This window comes from Populus euphratica, unplaced genomic scaffold (genome assembly GCF_000495115.2).
Source record: "Populus euphratica unplaced genomic scaffold, PopEup_1.0 scaffold41.1, whole genome shotgun sequence".
In the NCBI taxonomy this organism is placed as follows: domain Eukaryota; kingdom Viridiplantae; phylum Streptophyta; class Magnoliopsida; order Malpighiales; family Salicaceae; genus Populus; species Populus euphratica.
Genome location: NW_011499868.1, coordinates 1,518,308 through 1,534,567, shown reverse-complemented (window position 1 = coordinate 1,534,567; position 16,260 = coordinate 1,518,308). Strand labels below are relative to the sequence as shown.

Sequence of the window (16,260 nt, the reverse complement as noted above, 5' to 3'; positions counted from 1 at the left end):
TTTTTTAAAGTGTTTTAGAGTTTTTTTTTTTTAATTTTAATTATCATGACAATCATGTCAGATAAATGAAATTATTTAAGCTTTTCTCATCCAGTAGTTCAATGTCAAAGTTTGATTTTTAATTTTTCTAGCCAATATCTGCAGCTTCCTTGCCAAGCAAATCATGATAAGTCAGCGGTATTTAAGTTACAAAACCATCATCTTGACTGGTGTCTACCATTGAATATTTTTCATCTCTCTCTCTCAAAGGTTGGAGCAAAATTGAGGGGCGACCATGGATTTGGGAGAGGTTAATCACCAAAGGATAAAAACAAATGGTATATGGTTGCATGTAGTAGAGAAAGGGTCAGGACCCCTAGTGCTTCTGCTTCATGGGTTCCCAGAATTCTGGTATTCATGGCGTCACCAGATCACTTTATTGGCCAACCATGGATACCATGCAGTTGCTCCTGATCTGAGAGGCTATGGTGACTCTGACTCTCCTCTCAGCCCCAACTCCTACTCTGTCTTGCATCTTGCTGGTGATCTAGTAGGCCTTCTTGACTATTTTGGTGAACAACAGGTCCTCTCTAACTCTGTCCTTTAATATTATTTATACGTGAAAATATGTGTTTTTGAATGGATTAAAAGTAAATTATGACTGATTTAGTTTTGATATTTGAGAAGGCTTTTGTGGTTGGACATGACTGGGGAGCTTTTATTGGTTGGCATCTAAGCCTATTCAGGCCTGACAGACTCAAGGGACTAATAGCCATTTCTGTCCCATACTTTCCAAGAGATCCTGTTGCTAAACCTATCGAATTTTTTAGAGGAAATTTTGGAGATGAGTTTTACATTTCTCAATTCCAGGTACCTTTCTAGGTCTATATTCACATAATTTATTTTACAACATTTGTTTTGCATTTCTCGAGTCTCTGAACTTATAGTACTGGTGCTATGGGGGACAGGAACCAGGAAGAGCAGAAAGGGCTTTTGCAAGATATGATTACTTGACAGTAATGAAGAAGTTTTTGATGATAAATAAGACTGATCCGTTGATAGCTTCTTCGGGCATGGAGATCATTGATTACGTGCAAACACCTGCAGTGTTGCCACCATGGATTACTGAGGAGGAACTGCAGGTCTATGCAGACAAGTTCGAAGAATCTGGCTTCACTGGTCCTCTCAACTACTACCGTGCTATGGACCTGTAAGTGCAAATACTCTCACCATTTTATCCTTCCTGATTAGTTTACATGGTTTGAAGGTCTGATTATTTTTTCTCTTCTTTTCTTTCACTCTGCCAATGAGGCTGTAGTGCTGTATTAGCCATATGTTTTTTTGATGATTTCCCTTGTTATGTTTCTTTAAAACGCCAACAGGAACTGGGAGCTTTCTGCACCTTGGCAAGGAGCAAAGGTTACTGTTCCTACAAAGTACATCGTTGGTGACAAAGAGATAGGTTTTGACACTTATGGTACAAGGGAATATGTGCAAGGAGACACTTTCAAAGGCTTGGTGCCTGACCTTGAAGTTGTTATTTTAGAGGGCGGCCACCATTTTATCCACGAAGAGAGAGCCCATGAAGTCTCTCAAGAAATTATTACCTTCCTTCAAAAGCTTTCTGCGGATTAGTAATTTGATGTCATGCCCAAATTGGACTGTATTAGAATAAAATGAACAATAGATTGCAATAAACTCATGTGTGGACTGGAAGTAGTTACCGTAGTTTTTTTTTTTTGAGACAACAAATCTGGTTTCTGGCTTTCAAGAGTACATGAAATTTTAAGTTGAAGGCTGACCTCAACCAGTAACAGTCTTCCTAACAGGGTTCCAGAAGAGGCTTAACATGGAATGAATGCCGACAACTATGGTTGGTCACTGTATAATTGCGTGCTTTAGAAAGAATGGGGAAACTTCTTCAAACTTTGATAATATTTTCCCCGTTATTTTTTTTTTGTAGCAGCTCATTACAACGTCGTTTGTGCCAATTTTTTTCTTTGATGGCATTGTAAAAAATTCTACTAAAAGAGTGAAGAAAATACAAACAAGAAAAATTTCAGTCGCTTGTTCTTCCCAGTTTTAGCAACTTCAGGACGTTTTCATAGACAATAAATGTTATCGAAGAAGCAGGAACATTTTTCAGAAGGTTAGGTGTTATGCCCTTGTAAAAACCTCGGAAACCTTCAAACCTGCATGCCCCAAAAAGCAAATTAAATTATCAGAAATAAACGAGTAAATGGCAGTAAAAGAGACATTTATCATCGAAGTAACATCGTAATCAACGCAACGATGTTGTCCGTTAGCAGTGATGCGTTCATAGAATGATAACATTTCAATCTCTTTCAGCATTTAAAAGACTAATCACATAGTAGAATTTGAGATGATCCTCGTTTCACCAATAAATGGAGATGTTCACTGGTTCCTTTTTTCACGCATGAAAATGTCAGTCGACAGATATGTAATATGCCTGGTGCAGATCCCTATAAAGCATGCAGGGGATCGAGCATAACGCTTTAGAAAGCTATTTTGTTTAAAACAGTTAGATTTCCTCTGTTGGTGGTAAAATGCTAAAGTTCTGACTGAATTTATTCTAACGAGAGCCCAAGGGCGTGGGCGTTATTCTCCCCTTGGTACAAGGGGAAGAGGTCATGAGTGCAAGCCACGGAATGATGGGGTGAGATTATGGTTTAAGAGGTAGCCAAGTGGGAGAAGAACGGTTATTCTCACCGAGCAGTTGCCTTCATGACATGCCAACTATCCATATATCTTGGAATTCCTTCCATACTGGGCCGTTGCTGCATAGGAGAGAAAACACAACTCCGGTCACAAATAGAGAGAGTATAAAGGATACCAAGCTATGCAGCATCCCAATGAACAACTCAGTTAGTTCCTCCAGGTGGGGGGAGAGTTTGTCCCTGGGCCATAAGCCTTGTGACAGCATTGTCTCTTTCTTGTTAGGATTAAGGACACTGCAATAGTTTGAAACCATATATGCAAACACCATGGGATTAACAGCACGTATACCTGTAGTCGGGACCGAATAACCTGAAAAAATAGCACCCCAACCATGTCAAATGCAATGATCGACCAACAGGTTAACAGTCATGTATAAGCTTCACATCACTTACAAGAATGCCTACCAGAAATGGATATGTCAGAATAATGGCAGCAATTTTAGAAGAACCCCCAAGGACAGCGTAATCAACTGAATTCTGTGCAAAAAGAGAACGTTGAAGATGTTCAAGGGAGAAAATCAGAACTGCTATGAGAGCTGAAGTTCAAAACCTATTTTGGACGGCCTCATGTTTGCAGAAACAAGACAGAAGAGGGAAACAAGTGCAAGCAGCACCACCAAAGTTGCTATGGTTATGTATGTGTACGTCTTTATGAACTTATAAAGCTTTGATATTATTACTCCTTTCCAAAAAGGGGACTAAGCATTGACATATAAAACATATAACACGAGTTGAAAGACCAAAAAAATGAACTTCAACCTTATGCACTTTAACAGAATAAGGTTGAAAAAACAATGCAAGGAAAGTAATGATGGAGTTGGAGCATGGATGAAGCCCTCCCCCCCACTCTTTCCTTTGAGTGCTCCCAAAATTAAAATTACCAATAAACTCTAATACCTACCAACAGATCAGTATCAGCACTTCTACAATCTTCTTTTCTTTGTTTGGCTTTATAGTCAACAATAACTTTACGAAGTTCCTCATAAGCTGTGAACTGGATAGCACCATGAGAAACCTGCTGAAGTAAAACCTAATCATGAAAATGAAGAATAAGGAAACCACAATATTATTTTAACATAGCTGAAACAAGAAATAACATGCACATGCATGCAAGTTCCTCAGCAAGTAATTATGTCTCTCAGCTCATTTCAGACCTCGATCCTGCAGCATCAACTGTCAACTACCAGACAAGCTGAAAGACATCCTTCTATTTCAGTAAGTTGTGAGACATCTTTCCCTGTTTGTATCAGCATATTAGATTATTAATCATCCACACAGATTTTTACCTTATGTTACACAAAAAATTACGAATTTTTTCATTTATCAATCAACTCAACGAAGTCTCATTCCAAACTAATTGGAATCAGTTAAATTGCATCAGAAATTAGCTTAAGAAAATCTTTAAATGACATAATAACCCATAAATATGGATCAGAGGCTGTTCAGCAGCTATATGCAGTAATGCAACATAACTAGATCAAAGCTATCACCAGAACGGATATTCAGATGCATTTGATAGACATCAGAGAGGTTCCTTCATAATGCAACATGTCATTGATTCAATAGGATAACAACAGAGAAAAGCATCAAATTTTAATGACCATGTATGGGAAAAAAGTATCAATTCATTTAACAAAACCTGTACACCCGAACCATGCATCTAATTGACAATCCAACAGACAGTGAGAAAGGCATTCAATGAACATAAACCCAGTAACTACCAGAAAAAGACTGGGAACAATTCCTTTATACAGTGCTCTCCATCCTTCCTCTCTCATAATTGTTTTCAAGGCATCTGTAATTTAACGACACACACAACAAAAATGCATTTATGGTCAGAAACAATCATGATGAAGGAGTACTAAAACACAAGCATCAAAGGATATCTCAGAGAGCACATTAATAGCAAATTAATGAAAGGTGCAGAGCAGACCATAAAGCCCAGAATATCTCTGAGTTTGGTGAAGAGGATTCTGAAGCTGCAATCTTGTCTTTACAAGCCAGATAGGATTTGTACAAAAGCAAACCTGGGAAAGGAAAAGGACGCAATTATCAATATGCAAGACTCTTGTTCAACAAAGAAATGAACCAGCCTATCTTCACTAAAGCAATTAGAAACAAGAAGCCAACTTCCAGTGAATAGATGTCTTGAGAAACCAACCTCCTAAATGCACTAAATACAGAAAAGCACCAACAATTCAATTAAGAAGTTGTTCCCGAGCACCTCTTTTGATTATGCTATTGACGCTAATTGTCACATCTTATCACTACATATTTGTTGATGATTGTTTCAAACAAAAGGGATGTCTGAGTTAATTACCAGTTAACAGTAGCCTTTAGTTTCATCCTCTCAGCCACATTTCTGCATAAATTGTATGGTTCTTATTGCTTATATGCCAACAATGGGAGTTCCTTATGTTCTTTTGCTCCCTATGTTTAAAAACTTAATTCTAGCTTGCAAAATCTCTTTCAGATATAGCATGGACCGTATGAATTTCTTCAAAGTAATATCACTGAAGATTCAAATACTCACCAAAGCTCCAGCTTCTGCAGCAGATGCAAGATGAAGACCAGGGCTCAGCTTCTCATCCCTGTTTTTAGAATACCTTTGTTTGGCTCTACTATAACTACAAATAGAAAGAGAAAAAACTCCTTCAAGTGATCTATATGATAGACAAAAATTAAAAGATAACTAGAATAAATGCACCGTCTGTGAAGCAGATAAGTATCACTAAGAAGTCTTTTTATGGAAGTCCTAAAATCTAAAAATTAAAAACCAAGAAGAAAGCAAACAATATTAACTATATGAAAGAATCCTTTTGATGTTAGAAAAGGCATGTTAAAAACCATCCAAAGCACTACCTGGTATCGGTTGGTGAAAGCAAGGACAAATTACATGCTAGCCCACAATCAAAAGCTATCAAAATCGAGACTTACAAGAAAAAATACAAACCCCAGGAAACAGTTGAGCCAAGAACTGCAGGAAAGAAGCCTGCATAAAGCCCTTTTAATCCCTGCCAACACAAAGGCATCATTATGTTAGCAAACATTCGATGACACAATCAGGCATCGAACAGAAAGAAACTTTAAAAATCTGCTTCCCAAACTTCATCACAATCTATTACTTTTATTTATCAAACTCGCATAAAGACCTAAATTAAAACGGGTTCCTTCAAAATTGAATTTTAATTCTTAACAATTTAGCTTCTCCATATTTTACACCCCATTTTATTTCTCAAAACAACATCATAATCATACGTATACACCATTAATCATTTCCATAGCTGATCCCACACTCTTTCGAAATAACCAAAGAGGACTAAACGCCAACAACTTCATAATCAAGAAGCAATTTTTCTTCTACCCCAACAAATAATATCCCCCAAACACACTTTTCAACACGCAAAATCAATCCAGAAGCGAAACAAACAACAAAGAAATATTAAAAAATAAATAAAGAACAGACACCCAATAGAGTAGGTGATTACCTCTAAGCGAGCAATGTTTAAAATAGCATGTGCAGTGTTCTTGTAAGTTGGGAGATTGACGACACGACCATCGTCAACTATTTAGAAACATCCATTGTTTTTTCACTGTTATCAGTATCTTTCAAATGTTTTTAAGACAATAAAAGGAACAAGAATTTGATTCATTGAATGAAGAGGAGTAGCCTACCTTGAAATCTAGTACGTACGACATCAAGAGGGTGCACGGCGGCGACTGTGGCGAAACCTGCGACGGCACCGGCGGTGGCATTTTCCCATTGCCATTTAGAGTCTGACATTATGAGACTGGATGCTGGATTCCGTTGGCAAAAAGAAACTTGAAAAGGAAAAAAAACATATGAGAACCAACGACTTGTCGTATGGGTTAATTTGTTGAAAGAAAGTCCGCGGGAGGTTGGGTATGGCTTGTATAGTTACTTTGTTAGGGATTGTATTTGACCCGACTTGAAGCCTAAAGCATGGATAGAATATGTTAAGTAATTTTTTTTTAAAAAAAAGCAAAAACAACGTCCTTTTAATTTTTTTTAAATAAAATTAACTCAGATTTTTAGTTAACTGACTCTAAATTATTATTTTTTATGACCCTTGATCTGGGTTGGATGATAAGTCAGTGGAGTTCTAGATTAATCTTTTTAATTAAACCGAGTTTAATAATGTATTTATGTATATAATATATGATACTTAATCCAATATTTTCTGATATATATTTCTAAATTTTCTCAAACATATTCATAATTATTAAAGGAAAATATTGCTTTATATACTTAAAAGTATAACTTAAAAATGCATCCGATTTCTCATGAATTCTTCATTCATAATTTAATACAACTTCAAATAAACAGAATATTTCAATATTTTGTTTCGTATTTAAATTTTATAATAACAAACAAAAATAATATAAATTACATGGAAAAATGATGAATGTTAACCAAGAAAAATGCTAATGAAATATTCTTATCATGTATATTATTCAAATTAGTTTGCAGCTTTCATATATTTCAGCTAGTTTTATTATTTTTTAATAATTAATTTAAGAATAAGCATTTGAATTTGAATTAATAATAAAATACATATATCAAAATCTAATTCTAAAAACATACATAAAATACATCTTCAATATTCTACATTAATATATCCACATATCTGTATTATAATAGAATCCATTAAGCTGATTGACAGGTCCCTTGTAAGCTGTAACAGTTCTTTGCAGCTTACAGGATTCATTGTTTTGTCTGCTCCAAGTAAGCTGTGCAATGTCGTTTGAAAGGTGATAGTGTTTAGGAAAATTTAGCATTGCATCATAATCAAGTTGGGCAAAGGAATGGTGAAGAAATTTGATTTCAAATATCCATATTCCCAAGCTTCATTTCATATGCTATGCAAGAAGGGATAGAATGATGGTGATTGTGTCATCTAGCAACTTTGATGATATAAAATCATCATTGCAGATTCTTCCATGGACTAAAATGTTACTATATAACATGCCATCAAACCCAAGATAGTATAGTTGTTAAACCTAGTCTAGTCCAGATCTACAAGTTGAAATTTTCGTATCAAGTTCTAAGTGGATGTGCTGAAAAGCTTTCTTTAAATTCAAATTTCACTTAGATATTGTCTGGTCCAGCATATGCCACAAAACCCTAGGCGATGAGCTGCTGAAATGCCAACAAAGAACTTGCATTCCATGGGCCAGGCAAGGTTTTATTGCTAATTCGCAAGTCATTCCATGAAATTGTTTAATTTTTACTGAAACCATTTTCAAGACCTAGCTCAACATATACTAGGCCTTTCTTGTTACTGCTACAGTTGACTGATAACACAAAAGTACCACCAAAAGCCATATAAATATGACCCTTTATCTCCAATATTCCTTTTATTTCCAATGCTGCAAGTTAAAAATGTTTCTGGGAAAACAGCAATCCCATAGCCATAAGAATGGTGCAAGGTACAATCCATTGAGTCCTTTGCGAATCTATCATCAAAAACCGATTCTACAACTGGTGTGGCATTTCTCAGGAAATTAAGGGCAGTTACAATTGACAAAAATAAGCTAATTTGAGCTTAGGCTGGCTGCTTCAAGTGGAGACGAACAATTAACTTTTTAACAAAGAATGTTCTGTGTAATGATGAAACCATTAATTTCATCATCTGCCAGCAAATCCGACATGATACATCAGCATCAACTGCTCTTAATTTGAATGAAACTTGCCAGTGCAGCCTTCCACTTTTAGCTCTTTTAACATTTATCCTCGGAGAAAGCCTAAGCAACAACAAAAGCTAATTATTATAAGGTGTTGGAATCTAATAGGATGTTGACCCAAAATGAAAAATGAAATGATGCATCCATAAAATTAAAATAGTAACAGCAATATGCAGAACAACAACGCATAGCAAATAATTAACCCAGTGAAACTAGCTCTGGCATTAAATTGTCCTCTCTTATCTGCTAATGCAAAAAACACAAGCACAGTTCCAAGCAAGCAACATATGGGATTTGGACAATAGAGATTCTACAGTGTGAATGCTAGCTATTAATACATGGATATTACATATCTTTGGTCCTCAGTCCTCTCATAAAGGTGTTGTGGAACAATCAATGTACATGTGAGAGGTAATTGTAATGGTAAGTGCAAGTTGTATGGGTTATATTTTCGTGAATGGATTTAACATATTGGTTTAAACAAAGTTAAAGATTTGTGAATTATGATTATACGGTGATGTGTGCCTGCTTATGAGGTTTGCTAAGGGAATTTCCACTTGATCCTTGCCAACAAAAAAACTACATCTCCAGCTCTCCACATACCAATCAACTCAAATGCTACTCAACAAACAACCATTAGGTTAGGAGCAGTAGAACAAAAAGTAAAACCCTGCCACCATCATCTTGCGTTGCATATCTTATCTTATAAATTCTACAAAGCAAGATTCATCAACATAACCAACAATCAAAAGCAATGTAGCTACACACTCCTATACACCTAGTCTAAACAAAAAAGTACACAATTTGCATACGACTTCATTAAACTAACCTTTCTTGTCCAAAAACTAAATCTTTTGAAAACTAACATTGCTAAAAAACCAACCAAATCCACAAAGAAAAGAAATATAACAAACTGACTCATCATTCGATTATAACTTTCGATCCTACTTTCTCTGTTTTCTCAATAAACATAATGGACATAAACACATTTTGGTTTTCACCGTTTGCATTATACATACACACACTATGCAAGCACACAAGTGAGACAAGATTCAAAAATAGGAAAACAGAGAGCAACCTAAGGCATGCTAGCCAGCCATAACCATGTTGCAGACATTTTGTCCATTGAGTTTTAACTGATACTTCAAGTAGTCTCACACTCGCACTTACATTTTTGTGCTATTAGATTCAATATTTGTATATGGTCAACATTCTCGACTTGTGGTTATCAACTATCAAGATACATGTATCCCCAAAATCCCTAAATGTTGGAACCAATTTTTGCTCCTCTTGAACAATGGCACTGTTCTCACTTGGAATCATTCCAGCCTCTCTACCCAAAAAACTTGTCTCAGTTTCCAGATAAAAGTTCTTAATCTACTTGATATCAGTCATTTTCAAATTATTCAATATAAGAGCAGCGATTGAAACATGCTGATCTAAAAACTACTCTGCATGATTTAATCTCTCTCCATGAAAATGAAAAACTGTTGAAGTTCACGTCTCCAAGTAACAAGCAGAACAGACAACTTTATGAAACACCTGCTTATAGCCACATTAACCCAAACGAAAGAAAAAGCGATTCAATTTCAGATTCAATTTTACAAACAAAACCCTTGGACTCAACTCTAAGTTCCTGAAAAGAAACTCAAATTTACCAAAAAAAAACAAGAAAAAAAAACTCACATTCTTTATTCCATTGTAACTTTAGCCCCAACTCCCTTCATTTTCTCAATAATCTTTTCAGCTTCATCTTTAGTAACTCCTTTTTTCAGCAGAGTTGGTGCCTTTTCCACTAAATCTTTAGCTTCCTTCAATCCCAAATCAGTAAAACCTCTAACTTCCTTAATAACTTTTATCTTCGCTGCCGCATCAAACCCTTCTAATTTCACATCAAACACTGTCTTCTCCACCTTCTCTTCCGCCTTCGCCGCTGCAGCCCCACCACCACCACCGCCCTTCATCCCCGCTCCCATACTGAACCCCATTCCTGGCATCATCACTGCCATCACTGGCATTTCCTTGATCTCCAATTTAGTACGCAAAACCTCAGTTAAATCAGATACCTCCAGAAGGGTTAATTTTGAGAGTTCATCCACAATTGAGGAGACCCTATCAGTTGATGGCGGTGGTTCTTGAGGAGATGGAGTTGATTCTTGAGAGGGAGATGTGAATCGGCGAGTGAAACTTGAGGATGTGAGAGTGAAACGAGATGTTATTTTAAGGTTTAGGGTTTTGTGGATTTGAGAAATGAAGTGTAAAGATCTCATCTTTAGGGTTTATAGGTTATGGGTTTTGCCTGTTCTTTGAAATTACAGGGATTATAGGAGCATTTTTGGGAAATGAAGGAGGTTAGTGTCGTTTTCCTTCCTTTGAAGCTGAGAAAGAGAAACTGCGGTAACTGTAAAATCCAGCCATAAACCCTACAACTGCTATCAAACAGGCTTTGCTGTTGGTGCACTAATGGGCTGAACCAGGCATAGCCTCTAATGGTGGTAGATCATTGATATCTTCTTGATTTGAGGACTTTTTGTCCACGGCTTAAACAAATTAATAATAAAAAAAAGAAGATAATAATATCATTGTGTTGATTTTTTTTTTAAATGAATATTTTTTTATTAAATTTTAATTGGGTTAATTTAGGTTTTTAACTGGATTATACTATATCAATCTTCTATTTGTTTTCGATAAAATTTAACCTAAATTATATATTAAGTAAAACAAGTTTTGAGTTTACCGTTAAGTAGAATATGAATTATAATAATATTACCAGACACCCCTCTTTTTGTTACATTTTATGTCGGAATGATCCAACCATCAGGGTCAAAAGTTGCATATTTCATAGATTCATTTACATAATTAAAATTTGATTAGCTAATTATGAAGGAATCCAGTAACTAATTTGAAAGGAAAGATATACTATACTGAAATTGTCAAATAATAAATTGATTATAATGAGAAGTAATATTGAATACCATCGTATAAATCAAGGGCACTTGTATAGCTAACCATTTATATTATCTACATAATTTTAAAAAATCAATATTCATTTCATTTCAGAAAACAGCGTAATTACTTATAAATATAAAAAAGAAACATTTTGAAAAATTTTATGATATGTTAAAATACTCATTTTGAGATATAATCCCAAAGGCATAGTATAATTTTCCCTTACAATTTAATTTTCATCATAATAAAGCTCCCATAAGATTTTCTGCTAGAAATGATGGCGATTTTTTTCTGGTCAAAAGAAGAAAAGCTTGACAATTAGCATTTTCATGGAGGTTATGGATAACTACAACGGTCAAAAAGACTTGATCTTTACAGCGCTTGCTTAAAATCACATTCAACACCCATCCTTTTCTCTCTCTTCTTCTTTGGTTTTTAGACTAGAAAGGCTAAGCAGAAGTCAATGGTTGCTTGCGGTCTTCACTTTTGAAATTGCATGGAACGTAAACAGTACAGTAGCTAGTGTTCTGAAACACATCCAGCGCTCAAGAAACTTAAACACATTGTCATACGATGTTCCTGTTTGTTCTTGTTCATAAGCTCTAAAAATGGCAAAACAAGAAAAAAGGAGAAGCTATGCTGAAATGGGAAATAGAAGGCGAAGCACCAGGCTGCAACAGAAGCTAATGGACGCAGAGACCTCCTCCATATCTAGAGCTCCTAACCATGAGGCAACTCTTGTCATTATGATTAGTTTAATTTCGATAGAGGAAATATAAAATTAAATTTTGTGTTAGCATGGCATCAGATAGGTTTCATCGGCATTGCAGAAATGAGTTCTAGATTATTTATTTTTTATTATTATTATCTATTCTGTTGAAGAAGAATCTAGAGAGGAGGGAGATTCTTTACAGTAACCATTGTTTTAGGAAATCCATATGGGAGTAGAATATGAATTTAAAGCTCCAAAGAGTTTATTCAAAATAATATTATTTCATTAAAAAAAATTACTAGAAAGTCGTCGTCGTTTTTTAATTCACCTTGTGAACCCACAGCTCAAGCCTTGATAAGCTAAACCCCAAGCCGATAACTATGAACTATGGTCTTAACAAAGGCCTGGTGATCCCAAACACTATTATTAATAAATTAAATGTGAATATTCAAGTAGGCTTAGAAAAGTAAAAGCACTCATGTAATGTGAATTACTGTTTCAAATTTTAGTTGGCATATGCTTGTGTTATATCTTCTTGCTATTTAGCTTGATGGGAAGGAGACATGAAAAGTAAAGGAAATTTCCTCAAACTGCAGCTGAAATTCCAAGGAAGTTCTGGAGCTATGATCACTGGACACAAGGCAGGGTCTTGAAAGCCCTGCTAGATGCCTGAGAGCACCATCATATTTCTATTCCTCGTCGATCAAGTTGAGCATTTCCATTATATTTTGCATCTTTATCGGCCTTGACTATTCGCAATAGGCAAATGAAAAATCACAGAAGATCTCACACTTGTTTGTTGAACCTTTTCTACTATTGCTATTATGAGTTACGGGCATAAAATTTGTAGATTTGACTACTTACTGCCCATAGACTTGGCGAATTGCTCAAAAAAAGGCTCACGGTAACGGGTTTTGAAAGAGGGGAAACGGGTTTTGCAATTTTGGTGAGATTACACTGTTCGAAATTGAAAACGCAGTGGCCCTTGTCACTGATTTTGAAAGAGCAGGTCTGAAAGTTGATTGGCTCAAGCAAAGGTTGGTTGCAGACGAGGGAAGTGATTAAACAACCTACGTCCTTGAAGGAGGCAAGCGATAGAACTAATCAAGTTATCAATGAGAAGAAGAGAAAGCTGGAAGAATATGAAGCTCTTATGGTGGTACTTCAAGTAAGGATGACAGTGTATCAAGAAAAACTGGCAATGCTTCAAGAAAACGTGAATTTAACAAAGAAGGAACTGCATGCAGCTGAAAGGATAAAAGAAACGATCTCAAATGCAAAGGCAAAAGTGATATACTATACAACATTCAACATTAGATGAGCTCCTCTGAGTTTACACCATCTCTATAATTTGAACTAGAGTATAACAAAGAAAAGTCATTCAGTTCAAATCATCTTGTGACAAATTTGAAGTCTTGCTATTTTGGTTTCGTTCATTTTATCGATACAATGAAGCGTTCAGGCAAACAAACTGTGATGCCCTGTTCTTTTGGTAACTTTATCGTATGGTCTTGCATATTCTCATCGCCGAAAAGTTTAGATGCACTTTACTTGTAATGTCAATGTGTTTTTTGAATTATAGCTGGCATATGCTGTGTTATACATAACATCTTCTGTGCTGTTTGGCTTGATTGGGTAGAAGAGATGAAAGTACAAGGGCTTGAGATGAAATGGAAATCATCCACATGTTCCATTTATAAAAAAAAAAAAATGAAGCATGGAGTTGGCATTTTGAAACAGCAAATCAAGATTGTTGCTTGGACAACTGCTTGATCACCAGTATTGTTTTTGCCTCTGTGTTTCTATTTCTTGAGATTGCGGAGGGCATAAGGCAGAGTCTTAGAACACCCCTCTAGAAGCCTGAGATCCCTATAATCTTGTTGTTCCTAATGTTACAATTTGAGCAACAGAATAACTTTAGCATTTATGATGGCCTTGACTGTCACAGAAATAGATAGCTTCGTTGTTTACTGATCCTTTTATAGGATTAGAATTCTTGCATTTTATGTGTAAGTTCTGAAGACTGCTGCCCATTGGCAAAAGATTGCAAGAACTTTAACATGCCAATTCTGTTATTTCTGATGAAGATGAACCATTGAGAGCAGATTGGTGAAGGGAGGACCCCTCACTCAAATGTCATCAGCTAAAAATAAAAGTAAGCAAATGAGTTTTAAGTGATTGTTATTCATGAAAGTATACTTTAAGCAGCCAAAACAAAGTGGAAACATGAAATTTATATTTGAAAGAACTAAAGAAAGACGAGACCATAGACCAGGAAACAGACACGATGCATTTTAACACAAGATATTTAAACCATAGATCTAACTAGGTACTGTGATTCAAGCATTAATCTTCCTGCAACTCTTTCTAATCTCTCCCCTGTAACCTGTCAACGGAGAGATATTTCCCATCTTAACCATGGACTTGGCAAATTGCACAAAGAAAAGCTCATTGTTCTCGGCATATTTCTTGACCAATTCCATCGATGCTTCATTCTTTGTCAGGAGAACTTGGTCAGAGCTCAACAGTCCCTTTGAAGCCAATATGTTCTTAAAGTAGCTGTTGTCGAACTTTGTTGGACTTACAAAGTCCAAGAAAAACAGGTTCTGGTCACCTCCTGATCTGGGGCACCGGTTCCGCAATTGGGCAGCAAACGATTGTTGAAGAGAGAAGTCAGGCTTCCCATTTCCTGACTGGTTGTACAGCCTCTGCCTGAAGCTGGTGCACCGAGCATTTCCAATTGTGTGGCTCCCTGAACAAATTTTTTCGAAACTTAAGGACCTTATTAATAGTTTGCGGAAGCTCAAAGAAGGGCAATGGTTGAGTTAATTTACCAGATAGTGCTACAAGATCAACAACATTAAGGCCTTGTAACTTGAACTTGGTAAGAATTGTTTGAAATGTGTTGTTTGGAGCAGGAATATTGTTGTTAGAACCACTCAAACTTGCACCTCTAGAGTCCCTTCTTCCCAGTGGAACTTCCCAGCTAGGACCTCCAGCCTGTGTGTACATTAACAAAATGTGGTTAGCTCTGGAGTTTTCGGTAACCAAGTATTACAAGACTAATTATTATGTAACACTTACAATAACAGTAGAATCTCTTGCAGCCAAAGCCATGATATCAGCACAGGAAACAGTTTGAGGACACTCCTTCTCTAGTGCAGATTTAATCTCGTCGATCACTTCAAATCCTCGAGCTGAGTTTCTGTTTGGATTTGACCTCTTCTCAGTTATTATGCTTCCACTGCTGTCTAGCAATATTGATGCATCACAGCCCTGCAATTTTAACAACAGTTTAAATTATTGTAGTCATGATGGTAGAAGAGCTAGTGATGATCAGAGTTACATATAGTAAGTAATCAGTTATAGACCTTGACAAAACAGTCATGGAAATGGAGCCTAAGTAATGAGGCTGCCATGCGAGCTTCTTTAGCAACTGCCTTGGCTACAATGGAGTTTACTATTTCTTGAGCTTTCGGGCATGACCTATCGTAAAACTGTGGGTAGAGGTAGCCACCATTTGTCTTGCCACAAAAGCAAAGAGGGGCAAAGGCAAGGAGAGCAAGAGCAAGAACTAAGACAATGCTAATAGACTGAGCCATACTGCTTCAATCTTTTTAGACTATCACTTCCAAAACCAAGACTTCTTCACAGGATTGCCAAGGAATATGAAGAAATCAAGTTTAGTTGCTATGATGAGAGAACTTTAGATGCTCTTAGGGTATTTATAGAAGGAACCTTGGGGTGGGGGGGGTTTATGAGGGAAGGGAACAAAAGGGTGGAGGTGGTAACTAACTCCCGTTTCGTCAATGGAAAAGGCAAAAAAGAAACGATAGGGCGGTTGCCAATTCATTTTCTTTAGGAAGCGCTTGGAAATGCGTGCAAACCGCGTCCCCTTAATTTTTTTTAACCACAGTCCCAAACACCTTATTAGACTTATTAGCCACATTGATACAAAAGTTGTATGAAAACATCAAGCAGTTCCTAAATTGATTAAGTTAAGTAATTAACTGTAATGGGTTTTCTGTACAACACGGTACTACCATGGCTGTACACGACATTGTGCGGTGATCTAGACATCCTATCTAAACGAGTCCTTGGTAACTTGAACTCCAATCTTTGTTGTGGAAAAACATGTAACCGAACCTCATTTTTCTAAACTGATGGGATGTGCAG

At 36.3% G+C, this 16,260-nt stretch overlaps 4 protein-coding genes across 6 annotated transcripts; 1 reads left to right on the top strand and 3 right to left on the bottom strand.

Moving 5' to 3' along the window:
• Nucleotides 1–87: 87 nt before the first annotated feature.
• Nucleotides 88–1,789, top strand: LOC105126644 (alpha/beta-Hydrolases superfamily protein). Its single transcript, XM_011027571.1, has 4 exons — nucleotides 88–562; nucleotides 667–849; nucleotides 948–1,189; nucleotides 1,362–1,789. Exons 1-4 carry the CDS (start codon nucleotides 275–277, stop codon nucleotides 1,612–1,614), a joined length of 966 nt encoding a protein of 321 aa, XP_011025873.1. The 5' UTR covers nucleotides 88–274; the 3' UTR covers nucleotides 1,615–1,789.
• Nucleotides 1,790–1,887: 98 nt separating this feature from the next.
• FOLT1 (folate transporter 1) lies at nucleotides 1,888–6,577 on the bottom strand. Of its 2 annotated transcripts, none has more exons than XM_011027568.1 (11): nucleotides 6,393–6,577; nucleotides 6,206–6,282; nucleotides 5,655–5,731; nucleotides 5,251–5,344; nucleotides 4,651–4,744; nucleotides 4,439–4,512; nucleotides 3,619–3,735; nucleotides 3,123–3,194; nucleotides 3,007–3,027; nucleotides 2,710–2,777; nucleotides 1,888–2,171 (listed from the first exon to the last, which is right to left on the bottom strand). In XM_011027568.1, the coding sequence occupies exons 1-11, from the start codon at nucleotides 6,499–6,501 to the stop codon at nucleotides 2,039–2,041; spliced, it is 936 nt and encodes a 311-aa protein (XP_011025870.1). In that variant the 5' UTR covers nucleotides 6,502–6,577; the 3' UTR covers nucleotides 1,888–2,038. The 2 variants fall into 2 exon arrangements, with proteins under 2 accessions (XP_011025870.1, XP_011025871.1); XM_011027569.1 differs by having other exon boundaries at nucleotides 3,619–3,732; nucleotides 6,393–6,576.
• Nucleotides 6,578–8,048: 1,471 nt separating this feature from the next.
• On the bottom strand, nucleotides 8,049–10,902 carry LOC105126642 (Ribosomal protein L12 family protein). Of its 2 annotated transcripts, none has more exons than XM_011027566.1 (2): nucleotides 10,110–10,900; nucleotides 8,049–8,483 (listed from the first exon to the last, which is right to left on the bottom strand). In XM_011027566.1, the coding sequence occupies exon 1, from the start codon at nucleotides 10,691–10,693 to the stop codon at nucleotides 10,115–10,117; it is 579 nt and encodes a 192-aa protein (XP_011025868.1). In that variant the 5' UTR covers nucleotides 10,694–10,900; the 3' UTR covers nucleotides 8,049–8,483; nucleotides 10,110–10,114. The 2 variants fall into 2 exon arrangements, with proteins under 2 accessions (XP_011025868.1, XP_011025869.1); XM_011027567.1 differs by lacking the exon at nucleotides 8,049–8,483 and adding an exon at nucleotides 9,402–9,965 and having other exon boundaries at nucleotides 10,110–10,902.
• Nucleotides 10,903–14,251: 3,349 nt separating this feature from the next.
• Nucleotides 14,252–15,803, bottom strand: LOC105126632 (peroxidase 72). The gene is made up of 4 exons (XM_011027557.1): nucleotides 15,456–15,803; nucleotides 15,169–15,360; nucleotides 14,919–15,084; nucleotides 14,252–14,836 (listed from the first exon to the last, which is right to left on the bottom strand). The coding sequence occupies exons 1-4, from the start codon at nucleotides 15,684–15,686 to the stop codon at nucleotides 14,424–14,426; spliced, it is 1,002 nt and encodes a 333-aa protein (XP_011025859.1). The 5' UTR covers nucleotides 15,687–15,803; the 3' UTR covers nucleotides 14,252–14,423.
• Nucleotides 15,804–16,260: the final 457 nt, after the last annotated feature.

Coding starts and splice junctions, on each gene's coding strand:
- LOC105126644 (XM_011027571.1), top strand. CDS start 275: ATGGATTTGGGAGAGGTTAATCACCAAAGGATAAAAACAAATGGTATA. Junction 850..947: donor TTTACATTTCTCAATTCCAG/GTACCTTTCTAG, acceptor TATGGGGGACAG/GAACCAGGAAGAGCAGAAAG. Junction 1,190..1,361: donor TACTACCGTGCTATGGACCT/GTAAGTGCAAAT, acceptor AAACGCCAACAG/GAACTGGGAGCTTTCTGCAC.
- LOC105126632 (XM_011027557.1), bottom strand. CDS start 15,686: ATGGCTCAGTCTATTAGCATTGTCTTAGTTCTTGCTCTTGCTCTCCTT. Junction 15,085..15,168: donor CAAGAGATTCTACTGTTATT/GTAAGTGTTACA, acceptor ATGTACACACAG/GCTGGAGGTCCTAGCTGGGA. Junction 14,837..14,918: donor TGATCTTGTAGCACTATCTG/GTAAATTAACTC, acceptor AAATTTGTTCAG/GGAGCCACACAATTGGAAAT.
- LOC105126642 (XM_011027567.1), bottom strand. CDS start 10,693: ATGAGATCTTTACACTTCATTTCTCAAATCCACAAAACCCTAAACCTT.
- FOLT1 (XM_011027568.1), bottom strand. CDS start 6,501: ATGTCAGACTCTAAATGGCAATGGGAAAATGCCACCGCCGGTGCCGTC. Junction 6,283..6,392: donor CGTACGTACTAGATTTCAAG/GTAGGCTACTCC, acceptor GTTTCTAAATAG/TTGACGATGGTCGTGTCGTC. Junction 2,778..3,006: donor TTATTCGGTCCCGACTACAG/GTATACGTGCTG, acceptor TCTCCTATGCAG/CAACGGCCCAGTATGGAAGG.